The 21,895-nt window shown below is 44.2% G+C and overlaps 2 protein-coding genes across 5 annotated transcripts in view; one reads left to right on the plus strand and one right to left on the minus strand.

The window, feature by feature from the left end:
- GOLGA1 (golgin A1) overlaps positions 1 to 9,603 on the plus strand; it is a 30,464-nt gene extending 20,861 nt beyond the window's left edge. For all 4 annotated transcript variants that reach the window (XM_084649712.1, XM_084649710.1, XM_084649713.1 and 1 more), the window contains 7 exons: positions 769 to 871; positions 1,390 to 1,550; positions 1,982 to 2,137; positions 3,117 to 3,176; positions 4,429 to 4,599; positions 5,241 to 5,327; positions 6,880 to 9,603. In XM_084649712.1, coding sequence (XP_084505838.1) covers positions 769 to 871; positions 1,390 to 1,550; positions 1,982 to 2,137; positions 3,117 to 3,176; positions 4,429 to 4,599; positions 5,241 to 5,327; positions 6,880 to 6,960 — 819 coding nt within the window. In that variant the 3' untranslated portion in view covers positions 6,961 to 9,603. The remainder of the gene's footprint in view (positions 1 to 768; positions 872 to 1,389; positions 1,551 to 1,981; positions 2,138 to 3,116; positions 3,177 to 4,428; positions 4,600 to 5,240; positions 5,328 to 6,879) is intronic.
- Positions 9,604 to 10,272: 669 nt separating this feature from the next.
- On the minus strand, positions 10,273 to 20,268 carry ARPC5L (actin related protein 2/3 complex subunit 5 like). The gene is made up of 4 exons (XM_084649722.1): positions 20,038 to 20,268; positions 14,693 to 14,764; positions 13,809 to 13,985; positions 10,273 to 10,790 (listed from the first exon to the last, which is right to left on the minus strand). The coding sequence occupies exons 1-4, from the start codon at positions 20,179 to 20,181 to the stop codon at positions 10,728 to 10,730; spliced, it is 456 nt and encodes a 151-aa protein (XP_084505848.1). The 5' UTR covers positions 20,182 to 20,268; the 3' UTR covers positions 10,273 to 10,727.
- Between the last annotated feature and the right edge of the window lie 1,627 nt (positions 20,269 to 21,895).

Below are 21,895 nucleotides of genomic sequence, written 5' to 3' on the forward strand. Positions count from 1 at the left end.
CAGCATCTATTGCACATTCAGAGCTGTTCTCTCCTAACACAAAAGACTTGGTTTGCTGTAATCCAAAGTGAGCCCCGTTCTGTTGTCTGAAAAAAGTGATGGTCAGGAGGCTTCAGCAGTCTTCATGTGATTTTGATCAATTTTGGCCATTAGTTGTATTATTTTGCTAGGCGTTGTAGTAATTAGCTGTGTAAACTAATCTGTACTCCCAGACCTCTAACCCACATTCTGTGTGACCTGGAACTAGCATATGTGTCTTTAAAATCTTATTTGGGAGCAAAGAGCCACTAGCAGCTACAGCCAACAGCAAACTCTTCTACCTATCCCAGCACACATCTCAAGCAGCCACTGAACTTACTTCTCCCAGTGCTGAGGAGCCAGCCCACTAAGCTGACCCTTGTTCTAGGAAATCACCATAAATGCACAGTGGTGCTGATCAGTATTCATCATCCTGCTTCCTAGGTCCACCCACTGCAGAGCGTTTTAAGCTGCAGTCCTGTATGGTTTTAAATTGGTAATTATTTCATAGGTGCCATCTGCTGGCCATGACAGAAGTTGCAATTCCAATGTAGAGTTCACCCAAAGCTGTATCTTTTTTCCATTAAAGATCTTGTCCTGCTTTCAAACCCTACCTCTCTTAATGAGGGACCAGCATTGGCTGAGGTGGTGATACTCTGTAACCCTTTGGCTAGGCCACAGAAAGATTTTAGCATTTGTGGGTTCTATATATTGACTATTCCTGTTTACCTTCTTTTGTCTGTCTTCAAGGTTACAGATCTGATCTTACTGATAAAGGGAAAGGACCAGTTGATCAATGAAAAAACTGATGTGATTCTAAAAAAAGAGGAGGAGCTAAACCAACTCAATCAAGGTTAGACCAAAGGAGTCCACTCATCCCAAACTGCTTTACTTTGGTAAAGTCTCTGTAGCTTTAGGGATTGCTTGACTCTATAGTTTATAAAAATGCTAGCGTTTTTAATTGGAAAAAGTGCAGAGAAGAGCATCTAAAATGATTTGGGGTACCAAATAGCTTCCATATAAGGAGAGATTAAAGACTGGGACTGTCTTAGTCCTAGTAAAGAGATAACTAGGGGTGGGGGATATTGTAGAGGTCTATAAAATCATGACTGGTGTGGAGAAAGTGAGTAAGGATGTGTTGTTTACCCCTTCTCATAATGCAAGAACTAGGAGTCACCTGGTTAAAGCTCTGAGGCAGCTTGCATTGATGTTCAGTCCCCATTGTATTTGCCTCCTGCATCACTGGAGAGGGGAAATAGGCCTGAGGCTCTCCCACTTGCCTTCTGTGCAACTCACTTTGTTTGCAGAAAATTAATAGACGTTATTGTTTTCTTCTGTAGAATGGCACTAACCATGTCTGTCCTGACCCAGGTCATGAAGCTCTCCTGCTGCAAATGCACCTGTTGCAGTCTGACATAGAAGCATGTAAGAGCCAAGCAGCAGAGAGGGAAGAAACTGCAGGAAAGCAGATCAGTGCTTTGAGGTTGAAGATGCAGGAGCAGCAAGAGCACCTGTTGGCCAGTGGGAGAAATGTGAGTGAAGTTGCAGGGCAGCTTCCTCCAGTCTTGTCTGGAAAATCACAATGTGCAGAGACTTCAGCTCACCCTGCTGTGCCTGAAAGCAAACAAAACCTCTCCATGGGATGTGACGGGCTTTGAATTGGTCACCCCATCAACCTACCTGCTGCCTCAAAACATCACCAGAGCTGTCTGTATCTGTCACTGTGCACTTGGCCTAGAGGAACCCAGTCTCCTTCAGTTTTTAAGTGTCCTATGAAAAGCAGCACTTCTGTTAGACAGCTACCATGTCCCTTTGGGTGTCTGTCTTGGGTAATTTCACAAATGAGAGGTGGTCCTGCCCAAACTCACCATGTAAAAACACAGTGGAGCTTTATCTTCGGGCAGTGGCACCTGCCTGCCAAAGTTGTGGTCTCTGAGATTTGCTTTGCTCTTTACCTTTGAAGGTTTTGGCATTAGAAGCAGCAAGAGCCTTTAATAAGCACTTGTATCCTCCAGAAGACCGTGAGGTGGAACAAAATGGAGAGGTGGCAGCTGCAGACATTATTCAACTTAAGAAAGACAATAGAGACTTGGAGCAGCAAATTTCTGAGAAAAACAAGGTAACTGAAATACAGTGGAAATGGCTTTTCTCCATTTGGCTCATGTGGCTTGTATTCCTGATTCAGCAGCCCACCGTGTGTCAGTGAGGGCCATCAGGCCTGCAGAAAAGCATGAAATTACAGGTAATATGTGACCCTAGGTACTAATGTCCCGCCCTCCTCTTGCAAAACCTGCTGCTGCCAAAGGATTTCCTGTCCCCTCCTATCTCTGGAACAGCTTCCCATACCATGGTTCACTGCTCTGCCTTCTTTCTCTAGACCCACTTCTTCTAAGAAGCCTCATTATTAAGTGATGACAATATGCTTGGTGTTGTACAAGATACAGTGTCAAGGCAGAGCCTTCCATGGAAAGATTAGTCTAGAATACAGTGCTGGAAAGACAAGACATACAGGGGAAGAAGTTACCTTATTTTTTTAACCCCTTATTCTAGTATTTTTCATTTAGGGTGTGCCTTAAGGAAGAAGTGGCTCTTCAAAGTGGGGATTGACCCACTGGCTTTAAGGGGATCGTTCCAGACCTAGGACATGTCTCCATATTTCCTTGTGCATGCACAGTTATCCATTGTAGCTTAGCACTCTGCAGTCTTATGGAGCCATATACATAACAGAAAATCCTGCTTCTTTGTCTGAGAAGATTCAGTATCTGATGCAGTATCTTTCCCCTCATTGCAGCCATGTTCCCTTTGTTTTCTGTTAACCTCACATCTTCTCTCTAATGTTGTCACGTTAATCTGCACCAGGAGTTAAAGAATAGTCTCCTCATCCCATTCCTGCTGCACTGTGTGACTGAAAGAGCAGAGTATTCAGGCTTGTCAGATTCCTTCTCCCAGAGCCATTAACTTTGTTCAATGTCTGCCCCATTAGCTACACTTTAATTGTTGGGGTTTTTTTCATTTGAAACTTGTAGGTCTGAGCATGTTCAAATATGAAGCTTCCATGCTGTTAAGCTAATATCAGTTTCTCTGTCTTGTGTGTGTAGATGATAAAACAGTTACAGCAGAGAATGGCAGAGCTCAAAAAGACCCTGCAGAAAGAGTTGGTAAGTCTTGAACCTTTCCAGCCCCCTGATATTGACAAGGTACTTATGCTGCCAGTTTTTAAAAACTTCCTGCCATCTGGATTGTAAACCCTTTGGGGTAGGGACTGTCTTCATATATGTTTACAGAGTGCCCAGCAAAATGAATCCCCAGTCTGGGGATATAAATATTCATTAATCCCACAGATGCTTCACAGCTCTAAGAGGTGTTAATCAGGATGTGAGTACCGCGTCAATCAGTAATTTCAGCACAAGTAAATAATTATTGCCAACCCTGATCTCTTCTTTTGCATCTAGGGGAAATCCAGGGTAGCATCCAGAGCTGGTGTGGCCAGGTCACTGTAGTTCCTCTGATGTAAGGGCTGAGGATTGGTTCATTGCACTTTGCAGTAATCTAGGGTTACTTTTTTCATCTCTGGAAACCTGCACTAGAAAACAAGAGAGATGAGGTATTCCTTCATAGACTCTTCCTTGTGGTCACTTCACAGTGAATAAAAGGATGCAGAACAGGGTTTGGGCACATCTTGTTTTTTTCTTTTGCTTGATAGTTAGTGGGTTATAGAAGACCTGGCTCCAGGGGGACTGAGGATTTCCTGATGCTTCTCCTTGGAGATGGAAGAATTGAGATTTAATTGCTATTTAGCTGCCTCTGCGGGTCAATCTTGCAGCCTTAGTGGTATCCATCTTTGGGAAAGACTCTACCCTGCAATCTAGGTAGAGGGAGGGGAGGGTAGAGGGGATGAAATGGTGAGCCCCTGTCTCAATCAGCATTAGATCAACTTGGTGCAGTCATCTAAGAAGTCATTTTTATTAAATTTGATAATTTACCTGCCTTTAAAGGTTTTAAATGTTCTTTTGTTAGAATTGGATGGCTCTGATGTTGCTAATGGGATACAGAGCCTTCCCCTCTACAATACCAAGGCAAATCCTGCTCAGGCTAGAGACAACACTCTTTTTGGTTTCGGTCCAGTTCCAGAAGTGGTTTGTGTGATGTAGACACCATTAGCAGCTTCTGTGCTGGCAGTCTGGGTAGAGGGACCAAGGATTTAGTGGATATGGAGACAATCACCATCTTCTCCTTACAAGTGCCTCTTTCGGGGTAAGGTGGGGAGAAGCTTTTGCTTGAGTATTCCTGCCTGGCTACACTTGTCTTGTGGATAGAGGACTTTAGTCTCCAGTGGTATCAGGATAGCACCTTCCTCCAGTACTAAATTCATATCACTGTTAAATATAAAATGCAGTTTTTCCTTTTCAGAAAATAAGGCCTGACAGCGAGATCCCTGAAGTACGTGAGAAACCAAATTCTGAAGTGCCTAATGCTGCCATGACTGTCACAAACAACTCTGATTTAAACGACTCACGGGAGATCAATTTTGAATACCTTAAACATGTTGTACTAAAGTTCATGTCCTGCCGGGAATCTGAGGTAAAGACTTGTTCTCACATCTACGTTTGACAGCTTTCTTCTCCTCCCTGCACACCACAGTCACTCATGCTTACTAAAATAAACAAAAACTCCAACTGTAATTAAGATCTAGAAAGAGAATTGCAACTGCACAGTGTTATGTTTAACTGCTTTAGTGTTTGAAGCACCAGCTGCATCCTGGTGTCCTGTTGATCTGGTAAGATGCATCCATTTAAAATATTAGTACCGCGGGTTTGAACAGACACTCAACACTAAAGATACATTAGGATATTGTATGTCTCCATTCTGCCTATACACCAGCCTGGTTAACCCTAGGAACTATTCAGGGTTACCATGGGAACCAACTGCATTCTTCATTCAAATAAACCAGGTAAATTAAGTGCTTCCCCCAAATTATGCAAACCACAACAGAGACTGAAGAATCAAGAAAAGCTACCTGCCAAACACAGAGGAAGTAAGCCACCTCAGTGATTTTATGGAACGCAGTTCCCTAGAGCTGACACAATCCACACCTGTGAATGGGATAGGATAAAGGCTTCATACCAAACCTGCACAGATCCTCAATGCTACCCCATAATCCCAGAGTGGACCTAGAGACCTGAGAGTTTTGCAAAATATCAACACATCTGTTTTTATTTCAGGCATTCCACCTAATTAAAGCTGTGTCTGTGTTACTTAACTTTTCGCAAGAGGAAGAAAATATGCTCAAAGAAACATTGGAATACAAGGTAAGATTTGTTTTTATGTGTGTCCTCTCCTAGATGTCCCAGCATAGAACAGTGAGGATGTTCAGCAACATATTTCCCAAATTTTAGCTTCTGTATCTAATGACAATTGCTGTTTTCATGCAATTAGCAGACTAGTGTGTTTACAAACATTTAAATATGTTTACAGCAGATAAATTACATGGTGATTAAACAAGAACATATCTTTTGAGTAGTTTGCCTTTTCATCCTCATTTTTATTTTCTATCGGCAGAGCCCCGCCAGCTTCCTGTTTTGTGCCTAAATCTCATTTAATAGTGACCCACTACCTCCCCATAATGACAGGTTTCAGAGTAACAGCCGTGTTAGTCTGTATTCGCAAAAAGAAAAGGAGGACTTTTGGCACCTTAGAGACTAACCAATTTATTTGAGCATGAGCTTTCGTGAGCTACAGCTCACTTCATCGGATGCATTTCCACGGTATGCATCCGATGAAGTGAGCTGTAGCTCACGAAAGCTCATGCTCAAATAAACTGGTTAGTCTCTAAGGTGCCACAAGTCCTCCTTTTCTTTTTACCTCCCCATAGATGATCTGTGGTGTTTAATCTCTAACTGTTTTAGTCTCCGCTCTTCTCATGCAGTAGTGATCACTGGCTGCTGTACTCAAGGGCATAGCAAGCTGCAATTTGCATTACATGGTTATTAGTGATTTGTACTCGCTCTGTTTCTGCTCACAATGATAAACTCTTCTCGTAGTATTGCTGGAAGTGATGTATAAGACAGCAAAGGCAAGTACAGGACAACTTTCCCATGCACCAGAAAAGTACTAAGGGCAGCAGTGGACTCAGTATTGGGTAGGAAGCTAGTACCTCCTTAGTTCTAATCCTGGCTCCCAGAGGAAGTGCTTAAGTGTTCAGACCAAGGGGCTGAGTCAGAATTCTTGCGTTCTACTCTTGCCTTTGCCACTGATTTGTTGTATGACCATGGAAGTCGCATAACCTGTTTTTGCTTGTTTCCCATTCTGTAAAATGAGAATTCTCACCGAGGGGCATAAGGGAGATTTTACTAATGGATGTTTGTAAAGGGCTACGTGGTGTTACCCCAAGGCCCACTGTTCTGTCATTCTGTTCCTAGTTGGATCAAGAGTTAAGTTAATCATGTTCAGACTAGATATCTGAGTATACAGGAGGGATATGGGGTGCCATTTCACAGTGGGTATTTTACATTTGACTTTAATCAGGGTTCTGTGATTACAAATTAAACTGTGTGAAGTTAAAGAAACAGTCAGTTGAAATAATTTAAACAAATAATCCTGTTATACATAATCAGCTAAATTTTATGAAAGCAGAAGGAATATGTGCTGTTTAGACAATGAAAATCAGTGAAACCAGTTTCATTGGAATCTTAGTTCTGAGGTGTATGGGATGCAAATACTGTTGCTGCTTATGTTGTATAAATGCTTGTTTTTTTAACCAAATCTTTTTAACCTTTAACCAAAGGGCTGATGTCCCTTGTTAAATCTTCATGATTTAAAAGAAGAGTCTAGGTTAATGTGTGTTGTGTTTTCCCATGCCAGATGTCGTGGTTTGGGTCAAAGCCATCTCCCAAAGGCAGTATCCGGCCATCCATCTCGAATCCCAGGACAGCATGGTCTTAAGGGAACTGGAAAATGGGCAATCAGCTTCTAGCCTCTTTTTTTTTCTGTGAAAAGGACACTTCACACACTAGTTCAGGTGTGTCTTAATCACTGTCATTGCAGTATTTTGTACAAGAATTTTGACAAATTGTTTACAAAGATATACTGTACAAGCAGCATCCTTCACTGCAAATTGAAATTTTCTCTCTGGGGTGGATTCAGGGACTCTGTCTCAATGGCCTGTTAGCTGTGTAACAGCTATCTCCTTATGCTCATAAATCCTGTGTCTTGGCACCAAAGGGTTATATTAATTTCACTAAACATTGGTGACAGTTACATTTGTCATGATGGGGGAATCCCAGCTTCTGTTGTCACGAAATACTAGAGTTCTATAACTCTAGGTACATACAGTAAAGCTTCCCTTTTTCATTGTGCACAGGTGGCAATGAAGGGGGGTTTGCTGGTGGTACTGTGTTCAATTCCTGACAGTTATAAAAGCTCTTTGGAGAACACGAACAAGGGGTATAACCAAAAACAAAGTCTTGCCTTGTTATACTGACCTAACTTGTTAGCATTTGTTCATATCACTGTGTAAATTTTACTGTGCATAGATCCTGGCCTGCGGTCATGAAAACTGCACAGATGACATTTATTTAATTTTCAGAGAGAGAGCACAACTTTATAGTTGTCTGATTTTTACTTTTCTTAAAGAAAAAAATTAATATTTAAAATGGTCTTAATTATAGTACCTAATACTCAATCACCTTTTAAACTAATGTACTAGTCTGTATCATAGGTTGTTAGTGGTGGGAAGAAAGGTAGTAAACCATTTTAAATACTTTTTAAAGCTGAATTTCAGTTTATTGTAAACATAATTAAAAGAGTTCCATAGTTCTTACTGAAAGGAAAAAAAAAATCTTAGTGATACAAAGGGCAAAGAATGTCAGTATAAAACCTTTGGTTTTTTTTTTTCTTTACAAGTTTGCTAGCAGCAGACTTTTATAACTAACACCTGCTTCCCTCTAAAGCAGTATTGATTGGTTCTATTTCAGACTTTACATTTACCTTCAACTAAATTTGCTTTGATTTTAAGGTGGTGGGCTTATTAGCTCTTTCCTGTCCTCCTATTCTTTAGTTGGAGCATGTTAGTCCTTTTAATGTAAAGGCAGAATTCAGTTTGTACACAGCAGCTTGTGGCTTGAATACTATGAACTTCCCTGGAGAGGAAGGACAGAGTAAGTCCTGATCTGCCATACAGAGCTGGAGTAGAATTTTGCCCTTAGTTACTAACCACAAACTACATTAAAAATAGGAAGCAGCAATTTTTCTGGCTTTGTTTAAAAAAACTGAAGTATTTATAAAAGCTACATAGAAAATATAGAACTTACACGGGCAGCAAGTTTAGTCATTCTTTGGCAAAAAGGCTCTTGGGTATTGCTGAATAACAGTATTTTTATCAAATACATCTTGTTAAAGAAAATTCAACATATTCTTAAGATAGAATTTTAGACCAAATGTTTCTTGATAAGACATTCATAGTCACTGTAGTATTTTAACCTCACTGAGGGTGTAGGAGTTGGCCTGTGCTAGTAGGAGTAATGTCAAAAGGAGTTTTATAAATCAAGTTACGCTTCCATTGTGGAAGAATAGCAATAAGATTTTCAATAAACAGGCTCTGTCCTTACACCTAAGTAAACACCTTTAATGGCTTTAGCTTCACCTACAGCATTACTCTCAATGGAGGGGCTCAAGGGCTGCCGTTACCACAGTTAACTTACAACATACGAACAAATGTAAAAGCTTTCATATTAGAAAATTTAATGAATCTCAAGTCCATTATTCTTCCCTCTCCAAATGGAGCAATGAGGGCTATGCCTGTGTGTACTTAGAACTAAAGCTTTCATTTTACTGTGATTAAAAAAATTACTTTAGGATGAATGGCTTCTTTCCATAAGATATCAAAGAAATTCAAACATTCTCAATTGCAGTAGCGACCCTTGCTAGTGTCTCTTGATGACAGTGGATCTAGGGCAGGTAAATTCCAGTATGGTGATGCCCCTCGTACTGTTCTTGTCCACCAGTGACTACCAGCATGCTGCTTAAGGATTTATTTAAAAGCTGGTTTGAGTTGTTCCTTTAATCTGCTGTGGGTTGCTGCTTAACCTGAAGGAAAGCAGTCTCCTCAGCTGGTTAGGGGATCAGGGTAAAGGGAACAAGGTGGGCTGTATGCTAGAGAAATTTACAGTATCTGTTGAATAGCATAACTTCAGTTTGATCCTATAGGAATTTAAGGTCCTTAATTTGCCATGAGCTAGTTTTCCTGTGTTGAATTTTCTGTAACTATCACAGCAAGAATAATCTATGGTGTATATATAAAAATAATTAATGTACTACTTCCTTCTATAGAAGCTCCTGGGTATGTATAATCCTTTCTATGAACATTTGCCAGTGGATTTTAATCTATTCCTTTGGTGTTGTAAATATGGATTGTATTATATAACACTAATCAAACAACTGAACTAATTTGTGGTGCAATATTTTTGATTAAAACTCTGGACTTCCTTCTAGTCACCTTACTTGGTTAGCTCAATGGTATTCCAGTGTCAATGGACCAGGTAGTTAACATGTAAAGGAGCTAACTGACCTCTGTGGGGGAACTGTTATACTTAACTCAATGATGCACTGCTGTTGTGTGTTTTGTTTTTTTACCTAAAGCTAAACTACAGTCCCCTTCTTTTGACTGGTGCTATGTTATCCATAGCATTAACACAACATGCCAGGATCTTCTCCCACACAGATGACTATACAGCATTGTACATTAAAGATGTGCTGTTAGTTTATTAGCAGGACTCCACTCAGAAAATGTCCCCTTCAAAGGGAGTGAATATACTTCTGCTTACAGGTGAACATATCAGAGCTCTGATTCAGAAGACAAGCAAGTACTCACCATACTTAAATGCAAGGACACATTTTCCATAACAGCATTAGTTATACATGAAGCTTTGAAGTAGTTCCTTGCTCAGCTGGCATGAGGAGAAACTAAACCCTCAGACACCTTAATACACCATATATTATATTTGGCACTTAACTTAATCCTCTGTTTATACATACAAATTACAGCAGGGCTAGAAAGAAAACATTCAAGTAAACACAGAGTGAGGCCAAGGTGCAGTTACAGGTGCTCATTCAGTCCATTTAGGAAAAGGTGCTCTAGTTTAAAGCATGTCAGTCAAGGTGGTATATGTGTAAACAAGAGCATGCTGCTATGTGGAGGATCCTACACCAGGAATATTTCAATACTAATTTGCCTTTGAAGCAAGGGCAGTTTGACTCTTACAATTCAAGAGCTTTATTGATGCAGCAGGCACTTTACAAACCAGTAGTCCAGCTAGTCCTCTGATTGTATGTACAAAATCCCCTTTCAAAAACATTTCCCCCACCCAGAAACCAGTCAGAATTCTGTGTCTACTGAAGCCATAGCACCTCTTCTTTTAAATAAGCAATACACACAGGCTCTTAATGACCTCTCCCCTTACCGTAATGGGAGCAGAATTTCTGCCTTCTGCTTTACCTTTAAACAAGGGATTGAATGTCTCAGCTTCTGTATTTGATAGTCAGAAAGCACAGTAATATTTACCCTTTTCCCCCAACCTTTAGAATTAGAAGCATTCCAGAGGTTTCCAAAGTATTTCAGTAGATTGCAATGTCTAGAAAGATGGACCAGCGTCACTTCAGCTAATTCTTTCTTCTGATTCCAAAACTGTTCATCTTGGTTCAAGTTAAGTCTTTTAAATAGTCTTTCTTGCTGTAAGAACTCTTACTATGGAACCTAGTCCACCTACCGCTAGTGCCTGTGAGGGTGGGAAAGGGAGATAGATATTACACACAAGGCATCCCAGACATAACAGCAGATATTAGCTAACATTTCTGTACTTAATTGTAACACTAAGCAGTATATAGTTCACTTCTCCATTTGTTGCTAGAGCTCCTAAAATTCAGACACTATTTAAGCATTTACTTCTTATTTTACATTTTCTTGCTCTTAAACCTTTGAAGTCATTGTTTAAAAAAGGCTCTTTAATGAAAAATAGATTTCCTGAAGAGGTGCTGGAATTAACATTACTGTTTGAATAAGTTAATTCTTCTGAAAATGATAAGGTAACAAATCTGCAAATGAACATGAAGCAGAAACAGCAGTTTTCATTTTGTGGAATCTCACTTTCAGACACATTAGAAAGGAAATATGCCCACATGATCAAGTATTAGTGTTACTAAGGAACTGTAACCATTTGGCATTATGCTACTGGTTCAAGAGTTGAACATTCCAATAGTCAGCAGCAACTGCAGCCATTTTTGGAAAAGACACTCTAAAGTCAAACATTGGGAATGTATTACTAGACAGTTTATCCCAACTTCTTAAGAACAGCATTAATAGAAACAGGAAATAATTTAACCCTAGAAGAACTGTTTAAGATACATTAATCTTTCCCCTAAAGTCTGTGCAGGTACCTTCTGCAGTTGTAATCTTACAGAACAATTTAACTTCTTGGTGATTTGGGGAATAAGTTGTATCAGGGACTAAAGAGTATAACCTATGGCTGACCACCAGAAGAGAGGAGCTAATGGTTAGGGTGCTAAACTGGGATTTTTGACCTGGATTCAATTCCCAGATCTGCCCTGACTTCCTTCAGGACCTTAGGCAAATCTCTATGCCTCAGTTCCCACATCTGTACTATGGGGATAATAATCTCACTCTTCACAAGAGTGATAGGTAGAATAAAGACTGAGGTTCTCAAGTATCTGAGGCAACATGGTTCTGTAAGACAAGCTATTGTATTATATCAGAGCACCCAAGGACACTTGAGGGAGACATTACTGTCAGACAGTAACCTAGTGACATCTTGTAAACCATTCAAATTTAAGGGGATGGTGCAGAAAGACTCTAGGACACAGAACAAAGCTATCACCAGTTCCACTGAAGATGGTATTAAAACTTTGTATGACATTACCACAACTACAGAATCTCTATCACCTGCCATAGTTCTGACTGGAAACAAGGTTCTTTTGTTTTTAGTCTAAGTTCAATATCCTGCATACAAACAGTAAACCAAAATGTACCTACATTAGGGTCTAAAATGTAGATATACTAGTGATTAGGAGAAGCAGCTATATACTAAGAGACTAAATTGACAGCTTACAAGTTTATCTGCTAGATGCAATAAAAATGCAACCTATGAAGTATTACAACCTGAGCAGGGAATACTCATGTAAAACATCCTGCTGCTCTTAGGAAGTGCAATGTTATAACTGAGTCCTCTTATCTGAGAGGTGTGGGAGTGTGTGTAATTGCACAAGCTGGGTGTGTAAGAATTCATGTTTTTACCCACTTGCACCCAAGTCACAACTGAGACTTGTTTCTATATCTGTTGCTAAAGCTGGGCAGCTGGCTCTGACACTAATTTAAAAAGGTCCTGAAAGGAAGTGCTAGATCTCAAAGGACTAGACAGATGACTCCTCCTCTCACCATGCACGAGTCACTCTTCATACCAGTAGTGCCATGAAGCGGAATGCGAGCAAAGCTTCAGTTTGGAAACAGTGCCAAGACTACTGTAGTACTGCCTCATTCCTTTCCAAGTCTAGTGATGAGCATGTAAGCTCGTTATGCTTTGCTGCATACGCTGCATGGTGACATTTCCCCAGCCAACGCAGTATGCTGGGTAATTTCATACACCATGGGCCACCAATCCATAATGGCCAGAAACCATCATGTTCATTGGAAACAAAAAACAAGCAGAAATATGTTCCTTGCTGTCAAGAGAACAGTTCTCTCCTCCCACCCCCACATCTGAACTGACATTCTGCAAAGCAAGCAGCAGCTGCAGAAGTCTTCAGTGCAGTTATTAAGTATCCCTGCTGTGTTGTCTTTAATGTCTGAACACATCCTTGTGCGGTTGTAGATGTACGCTGAATTTAAAAAAATTTCTTCCTTTAAAAAGACTTTGACAGTTGTTCCACACTCAGACCTACACTCAGGAGGGGGGCAGAACAATCATTCCCTACAGACCTCTGCCTGCTCAAACATGCACCCTACTCAGGGTGGCAGGAAGGAAAGTATCAAAACAGTCTATTGGCAGCAAGGCCCTCACCACACCCTCATAGGATCACAGAACAACCATTCGATAGGGGACCTTTGCCTCAGGATAGTACACATCAGAGCAGTCATTCCACACTTGAACTCTAAGGTAGAATGTGGTCCAAGTAGGAGCTTTTCAGTTGCAAGACTTCACAAGAGTTTCTCTTGCAAGTTAGAATTGTATAACAATCACTGCTCAGTTTTGTACATCCAGTTGCCAATTTATGGGAGTATGACACACGAAAGCTCTGAGGCATGTATTTCTCTAGCACATATCCAGAGGCCTATGCACCTCTGCATATACGCCTGATTGATTTTTTTCTAATCACTTTAATACTTTGAATAATCAACTCTCAGTTTACAAGTTGGTAGATTCTACCAAAGAAAATCACACCACTCTACCCAACTACATCATAATACTTCCACCTTATTCCTCCTTCCATGGACTCCCAACCTTTCTAAACGGCTGCAAGAAAAGATAGACTTTGAAGCCTACTAAAAGTTAATGAATCCAAACTCTGGCAGACCAGTAGGGAAATAAATTCCCAAATAGTGTAGCCCTTAGGGAAAATGCCCTCTCAGACTCCTCCACCAGCACCTCCACTGACTACAATAATATCATACGATTCTGCAAGAGGTACTGTTACATAGAGCATGTAGCCACTCAGAAGATTTTCACCAATGATCCTACTGAACCGTGACTTCAAGCTTCGGCAGCACTGGAAGAGAGACTTACCTTTTCATGCCACTGAAGTAATATTGCACTGCTATTTTCTGTTGGCTTTTCAAATCCTTTATAAACGTACTTCATTAACAAGTCAATACCATTTCTGTCTAACGAGTTTACTGCCTGTTCTATCTCACTGCTTTTAAAGGATGTGAGGACCTTAAGCACCACTCCCTGGGCCCGTTCCTGCAACGACAAGAGAAATAAAATGACATCAGAACCTACTGCCTCAAAGAGCAGAAACAGCAAAATCTTAACTGTATCCAAAATGCACATGTACTCAGCAAATGACTTCTGCCTAACAGATAACATGCAATGGAACTCTCAGCTGGATATAAAAGGCCATGTCAGTCTGTGAACAATTAGGCTTTAATTTTACCATTTTAAATTTGAGTACTTAGAAGCATTTAAGAACCAACTTCTTTAAACATTAGAAGGATTGAAAAGGGTCAGTCTTTCCTTCTGAGAAGATGATGGGATTTGGTGGGTCAGTGGACCAGACTTGTAAGTATCTTAGCAGCATGTTTCCCGCACTGCTATGCCCTAGCATAAACTTGCTATCCCACTCCATCGAGCCAGGTATGTGCACCAAGGTGGAGAAGCCACATATACTGGATAGCTTCTAATATTCTTCTCCTAGAGTTTGCATGGTAAAGGTCCAGCCACTGAACAGAAGCAGTTACTAATCAAGGGTGTCTAAGTAGAAATATATAGCATATACATTTTACAAGTCGTTCATATACTAGACTATTAACAATCAGCTATTTATATTTTCAGATAAATGTTATTTTAAAGCGTATTAACACTCCATAGCTAGGTCCTTAAGGATCAGTGTGTCAGCACTTAAGGTGAACTAACAGTCACACCATTAGAAACCCAAAGACTCTATTTACCTTTATTGCTTGGTTCTTCGTGTTCAAAGGAGAATTCCTTAAAGCTGTGTGGAAAGCTTGGAGCATATCACCTGTGCGGCACAGCAAGTTAAGGACCCAAATTGTTTAGATATTCTTAAAGATGATTAATAAGCATTCTATAAAGGACAGATTAGAGCACTGGATTTTCTAAAACACCTAACTCAAGATAGTGGAATCAGGAAGCAAGGACAAACTGTAGCAACATACCACACCTTTTGATCAAGCTGACATAACCCTCATTTTTAATATAGCTAAGACTATTGTGAATAGCCTTTTGAGTACTCTAAAGATCACCACAATGTGCTTTGTAATACAAAATACATGATTTCTAAAAGATGGTGTAGTAGCAAAGTAGAGTGTCAACTTGTGCACATCAAAAGGAAACTCAGTTCATGGTCAGTAGATCTTTACACTTACCACTGTTTTTAAATACTATACATAATGTACACAATGGCTGAGCATCACCATGAACTCAGAGGTATCCCAGCTTGTCACAAAAATTACATTACTGATAAAGAGTACAGTGGATACTGTTTCAGAGTAACAGCCGTGTTAGTCTGTATTCGCAAAAAGAAAAGGAGTACTTGTGGCACCTTAGAGACTAACCAATTTATTAGAGCATAAGCTTTCGTGAGCTACAGCTCACTTCCTCAGATACTGTGGATACTGTGTAGACTAGGGATCTCAAACCCAAACCACGAGGGCCACATGAGGACTAGTACATTGGCCCGAGGGCCGCATTACTGACACCTTTTCATATAAAGGTACAGAAGTCCCCGTCCCCCCTGCGCACGCACACACACACACTCCCCCCGGTCCAGCCCCCACTCCACCTCTTCCCCGCTCCCATTCCAACCCCTTCCCCAAATCCCCGCCCCGCCTCCTCCCCTGAGCGTACAGCTCCCCGTCCCTCCTGAAAAGCGCTAAGTGCCACCAAACACCTCTTTGGCAGTGGGAAGCACTTGGAGGTAGGCAGAGGAGCATGGATGCAGCGGCAGGTGAGGGGAGCTTGGCAACCACAGGAAATAACTCCAGGGGGAAGCGGGGAGCTTGGCGGGCATCAGCAAATAACTCTGCGGGCCGGATGTTTGAGACCCCAGTGTAGTCACTGAAATTCCAAAATAGCATTATGGAGTTCAGGGTCCACATAACCTGCACACACACACACACGATCCAAAAAAGAGAGTCTTATCCTGTCTTCAATCAGAAAGCGTTCCCAATTCTTTCAAGAGGGGTTTTGCTGTGAAAAGACGTGTAGGATTCCACAGCTCCTAAAGCTAGAATTCACAAAGTAGGTGGGTAACAACTCAGCGTCCAGAAGGAAGACCTGTTAGATTAGCTGTAAAAATATAAACAAGTCCACTGGGGATATCCAGAAGAAAATATCAAATTGGCAAGATGGCTGCTGCATTCACCAGCTTAAACAAGATGTAGTCTTTTAAAAACCAAACTACGACTTCAACTAAAATGTCATTTTCACCTTGCATATGGTTCTGGAGGCTGGAAATCCACCAAACTTACAGACAAATATCTAAATGCCTTTGAAAGCAAATGCCCCAGGAAAATACTAAGTATTAAATGGAATGAATTTATTGCAACTGCCATCACAGTTGAACAACTCCTTATCTCCAAAGTTACCCATAGAAGATGATGAAAATATCGAATGTGTTAAGAATGAAGCCTGAGCATCTGCTATGGACAACTCAAGAAACATGTAAGAGGAGTCAACCAAAAGAATCGCTCCATTGAACAGTATGTAGAGAGAAAATTATGAGATTTAACAACATAGAAGACATGCAAGAAGCAGTCCAAGCTACACAGAGATAGCAGAGCCTTGGTTGTATCCTAAGTGATATCTGAAAGCATGGGAAAGATTCAGATTACACACATCTATTTATGAAAGGGAATGCATGCATACCCCATCTGGGAAACATCCAATCCTGTCTCCTGCAAATCCTAAGCGTAGCTATAGTTTCTCCTTCTATAGGAGGAGAGTGTGGAAACCTGAGCTTTGCCAATGAAGAGATGTTATCTTTTCTACATAAGTTAAATTGTGGTAATGGAGCAAGGTAGTTTGGGGAATTCTATACTGTATAGTAAGAACAGTCACAAGTATCAGGCAATTAAATATAAATTTAAAAACTTGAATAAAAGATGCCAAAGAAATCAGCACCAGTTTTATGTTTCACAATGATTTTAATTAACTTTGTGATCCCAAGCCCTGAAACTACACAGCAAGAGTAAGATTGTTAAAGCCCGACAGCACAGCAAGAAGGATTGCAAACAAGTGCTCATTCTGCTCCAAGGTCAATTTCCTCTTCACTTATTTTTAAAGCAATTGTTCACATCTGAGTTGACAGGAAATCCTGTGTCAGTTAAACTAAAGTTGACAAGACTTCACTGTTATAGAAGCAGAGACCTCCTCATTTACCACAAAACTTAAAACTTTGCAAATCAGCAAAGCCTTGCTCTCAGTTACTCAAACTGAGCTATGGAACCATCTAACCTTACAACCCAACGTTCTCATTTGCTTAGTTCAAGGGATGCCAAGTAACAAGAATGGCATCCAGGGGAACAAGTCACCTAAAAAGTAACTTGGTATACTGGCAGCTATAACTGGAAAACTCTCAAATCATTTACTATTCATTTCTATTATGCTTATAAATAGAAGTAACAGCAGGATGGTAATGAACTAATCTACTTCCTTAATTAATAGGAGAGCCCCTCTCTGAAATACATGCAAGTCCTTAACTTGTTACCCGCAACTTCATATTGGGATTTAAAAAATAATGCTGCCATAAAATAGTTAATTCAGTCATTCCCAACACTTGTTCAGATAGAAATGTGCATCTTGGAGGACTTCATGAATGATCTTATTTGGTGTGGAAGAGCAGCCCAAGTGACAGCTTCCACTCAGGAAGAATTCCGATCAAATTATACAAACTTAGAACAGTTATTGGCCTTCTGCCCAATTTAATTTTTACAGTGAAGGAATCTTAACTACATAGTATGGGTACAAGATAGCTCAGAGGATTGGTAATGAGATATAGATTCTGTCACCTTTAGATGACAGACTAGAATCCAGCCCAGGTCAACATCAAGTCTGATGGCTGTTCGGACCAATCTGAAATCATCTGGTGGGGCTTAGTCCAGCCCCCTAATGGAGAAAAGTCCCACATCACCACCTTTTAACAGATTGACCAGAGAATCCAAGCAGCAAATGGGGAGAATGAACTTTGTCATCTCCACGTGGTAAAGCGGACACTACTGATATGTATTAGTGATGGGAGCAAACCTGTACCCTTTTTGTGGGTGGACGATATAAACCTCCCAGGCTATCAAGCACTTTACTCTAGGTTACACTGTGAAAAAAGATCTGCACAACTCCAACTGATATTTTCTAAGATCCACAGACAAACTAAAACTATTTCTCCTGCAGATCCTCCCAGTAAGAGGCTATCCTGCTCCCCCCCCACACACACACTTGTTGTAGGCTTCATTTTAAAAATACATTGTGTCAAGGAGCCTCCTTGCTTTCATCTTCTGAACAGGAACCTTAATAAAAGGAATAATCTGGGTTAGGTCCCAGTGTGGCTGGTGGCAGAGTTATTTTAAGCACATTTACATCAGTTTGGCTCAATTAACTCACTTCAAAACACACTGTCCTACTTGAAAAATTATTTCAGAAATGGGATGAGGCAACGGAACATTCTCCTTCTATATAAGGCTCTCTGTCCACTTCTGTCTGCAACCCCTAATTAGGTAACTTAATTTGCTTCCAGTGTTTTTATCAACAATCCAATATAAACTATGAATTACAATCAACTGCTACAAAAATTGAGATCAGATCCCACATAATCCCCTTTCATAAACTGCTAAAAAAATGACAATTGTTGGTGGTGCAATATGCACAGCTTGGACCCACAACTATAAATCAGGTTATTTCAGATTTCAGGACCTGGTTAGAATTCCACAGACAAAGAGATACCAATCTTAAAGTTAAAGCACAGTCTGGGACTTGCTTTCATTTCCCATGTTTGCTGCTTTCTTTTCTTTATCAGCCAAGTGGAGTTTTTTCAATTTTGTCCACTGTATCATATAAAGATAAGCAAAGGAACATGTTTATTTCTTGTAAACAGAAAGTGTGATGAGATTAGAACTCATGAAACTGGACAGCAAAAAGGCAAAGATGAAAAAAGGAGAGATGGGTTAAGATAACATTTTGGGGAGCCAAGTGTTTTTAGCATTTTAATAGATGTTATAACGGAACTATGTAAATTAGTCACACCTAGGAGCATTAAGGAATACCTCAGAACAGATCAAAAATTATACTTTTAACACATCTCCAATTGTAGGTATTTTCAGTTATGCACAGCTACTTAATCTCACCAAATTTATATTCATGACTAAATTTACAAAGCACTGGGGGACATGCATGTTTCATACTACCTTTTGAAAGAAGAGACCCCACCCCCTTTAAGGCTATAACACCAATAATGCCCACACTGCAACCATGGGCCACGTGGTGTTAAAAGACATATGCAATATAAACTGCTGTTAAAGGAGAGATTTTCAACAGTACAAATGGTAGTTAGGCACCCTATACTGATTGAAAGTCAACTGGGAGTTAGATGGTTTTTTGCCAACTGTTCCTTTGAAAGTCCCCCTCAGAGTAACTGTAAATCTTCATAACACGATACATGCTCTGATACAAGCTTTTCTGAGCGAAGTAACAGCTAACAACGTTGACTTTTAAAGTATCCTCCGTGTCACCCGAGTAGGGGCCAGTGAAAGGAATGCCTCAGTTCACACATCAGAGCGACTGTTCCGGGCTTTCTGCGCCCTCGGGCAGACATCGCTGCCTGGATTAAGCTCTGCATAGGTTCACAGTTTCCGTCCCAAGTATAGCAGAGACCACGTCTGTAAAAACCCGCCACTGGCTCTGTCTGCCCGCCCCTCCACCAGCTTGCTCTCCGCACCCCCGCAGGGCTCGCCTGGGCCGCCGCTGCAAGGAACGGACGGACCCGGGTTGGAGCGCGCCAGCCCGGGCGGGCAGCGGCGGGGCGGGCGCCGCCGCGTCAAGCCCCGACTCCTGCCCTCGCTCCGCGGAGACGGGGGCTCTCCAGCCCCCCGCCTGCAGCAGCCCGGCGCAGGGCCCGCGCCGCTCCCGCCCGCCAAGCCCCCGCCGCCGCGCCCGCACAAGAGCCGCCCCCCGGGACGACAGCGGCCCGGCCGGCTCCCAGGACGCGGCCCTGGGGCCTGTGGGCCCGCCCGGCGCGGCTCTCCCCGCCGGCGGGGCCGGGCCCAGGACTCCCCGAAGGATATTGCCTCAGCAGCGCCTCCACCTCGGGAGCCGGGTCCGGCTCGGCCGCCGCCGCCGCCTCCTCCGGCTCCTCCACGAACTTGTTCTCGTCGTACTCGTCGATGTCCAGGCGGCGGAAGCGCGAGGAGAGCGTGTTCCGGGCCATGCCGAGGCCGAGGCCGCCGCCGCCGCGCCGCGCCGCGCCTCGCCTCACAGCCGCGAGCCCCCGCGCGCCGCTTCCGGCAAGGGGCGGAACCGGAAACCCCGCCCGCCGCCGGAGAAGTCGGGGAGGAGCCGGAAGGACAGAGGCGGAGCTTGGCTGTGAGGCGAGACTCGGAGCTGGAGGGCGGGGCTGAGCGGGCGTGGGGGAGGGGGAGGGACTCTGGGGAGGCGGGGCTGAGCGGGCGTGGGGGAGGGGGAGGACTCGGGAGGCGGGGCTGAGCGGGTGTGGGGGAGGGGGAGGGACTGTGGGAAGGCGGGGCTGAGCGGGCCTCGGGGAGGGGCGGGGCCTCGGAGAGGCGGGGCTGAGCGGGTGTGGGGGAGGGGGAGGACTCGGGAGGCGGGGCTGAGCGGGCGTGGGGGAGGGGGAGGGACTCGGGAGGCGGGGCTGAGCGGGCGTGGGGGAGGGGGAGGGACTCGGGAGGCGGGGCTGAGCGGGCGTGGGGGAGGGGGAGGACTCGGGAGGCGGGGCTGAGCGGGCGTGGGGGAGGGGGAGGGACTCGGGAGGCGGGGCTGAGCGGGCGTGGGGGAGGGGGAGGGACGCTGGGGAGGCGGGGCTGAGCGGGCGTGGGGGAGGGGGAGGACTCGGGAGGCGGGGCTGAGCGGGCGTGGGGGAGGGGGAGGGACGCTGGGGAGGCGGGGCTGAGCGGGTGTGGGGGAGGGGGAGGGACTCTGGGGAGGCGGGGCTGAGCGGGTGTGGGGGAGGGGGAGGGACTCTGGGGAGGCGGGGCTGAGCGGGCGTGGGGGAGGGGCGGGGCCTCGGGGAGGCGGGGCTGAGCGGGGGAGGGGGAGGGACTCTGGGAAGGCGGGGCTGAGCGGGTGTGGGGGAGGGGGAGGGACTCTGGGGAGGCGGGGCTGAGCGGGCGTGGGAGAGGGGCGGGGCCTCGGGGAGGCGGGGCTGAGCGGGCGTGGGGGAGGGGCGGGGCCTCGGGGAGGCGGGGCTGAGCGGGGGAGGGGGAGGGACTCTGGGGAGGCGGGGCTGAGCGGGCGAGGGGGCGGGGGAGGGACTCTGGGAAGGCGGGGCTGAGCGGGCGTGGGGGAGGGGCGGGGCCTCGGGGAGGCGGGGCTGAGCGGGTGTGGGGGAGGGGGAGGGACTCTGGGGAGGCGGGGCTGAGCGGGCGAGGGGGCGGGGGAGGGACTCTGGGGAGGCGGGGCTGAGCGGGCGTGGGGGAGGGGCGGGGCTGAGCGGGCGTGGGGGGCGGGGCTGGGACTCTGAGGAGGGGGTCGGGGAGAGCCAGGGACTCCAGGGGGGGCTGGCCCCCTCTCCAGCTCCATGCAGGGCCTGTCGCAGGGTGGGGCCAGAGGCGGGTTCTCAGGTTTGCCCGGTTCCTGGAGGTTTCATCACATGACTGTCTTTAATTGCTGGGAGCTCCAGGAGAATCCTGGAGGGTTGGCAAGCCTACCCGAAGCAGGTGCTGTTTGCCCCGCCCTGGGAGCTGTGCAGCCCCCAGCACCAGAGCCCTGCCTAAAAACACCTGCAACTGGGGCAAGCAGGTGCTTGTCCCGGCGGCAGCCCGGAGCGAGGCCTCCCCACAGCTCCTGTAGTAGAGCAGGGCCCAGAGGCGCGAGGTCAGGGCTTGGCTGGCTACAGCATATTGCACAGCCACAGTCAGCTCCAGCCCTTGCCCTTCTTGTGGTCGGTCGAACGAGAAGTGGGCTAA

The sequence above is a fragment of the Lepidochelys olivacea genome, assembly GCF_965140295.1.
Source record: "Lepidochelys olivacea isolate rLepOli2 genome assembly, chromosome: 16".
NCBI lineage: Eukaryota > Metazoa > Chordata > Testudines > Cheloniidae > Lepidochelys > Lepidochelys olivacea.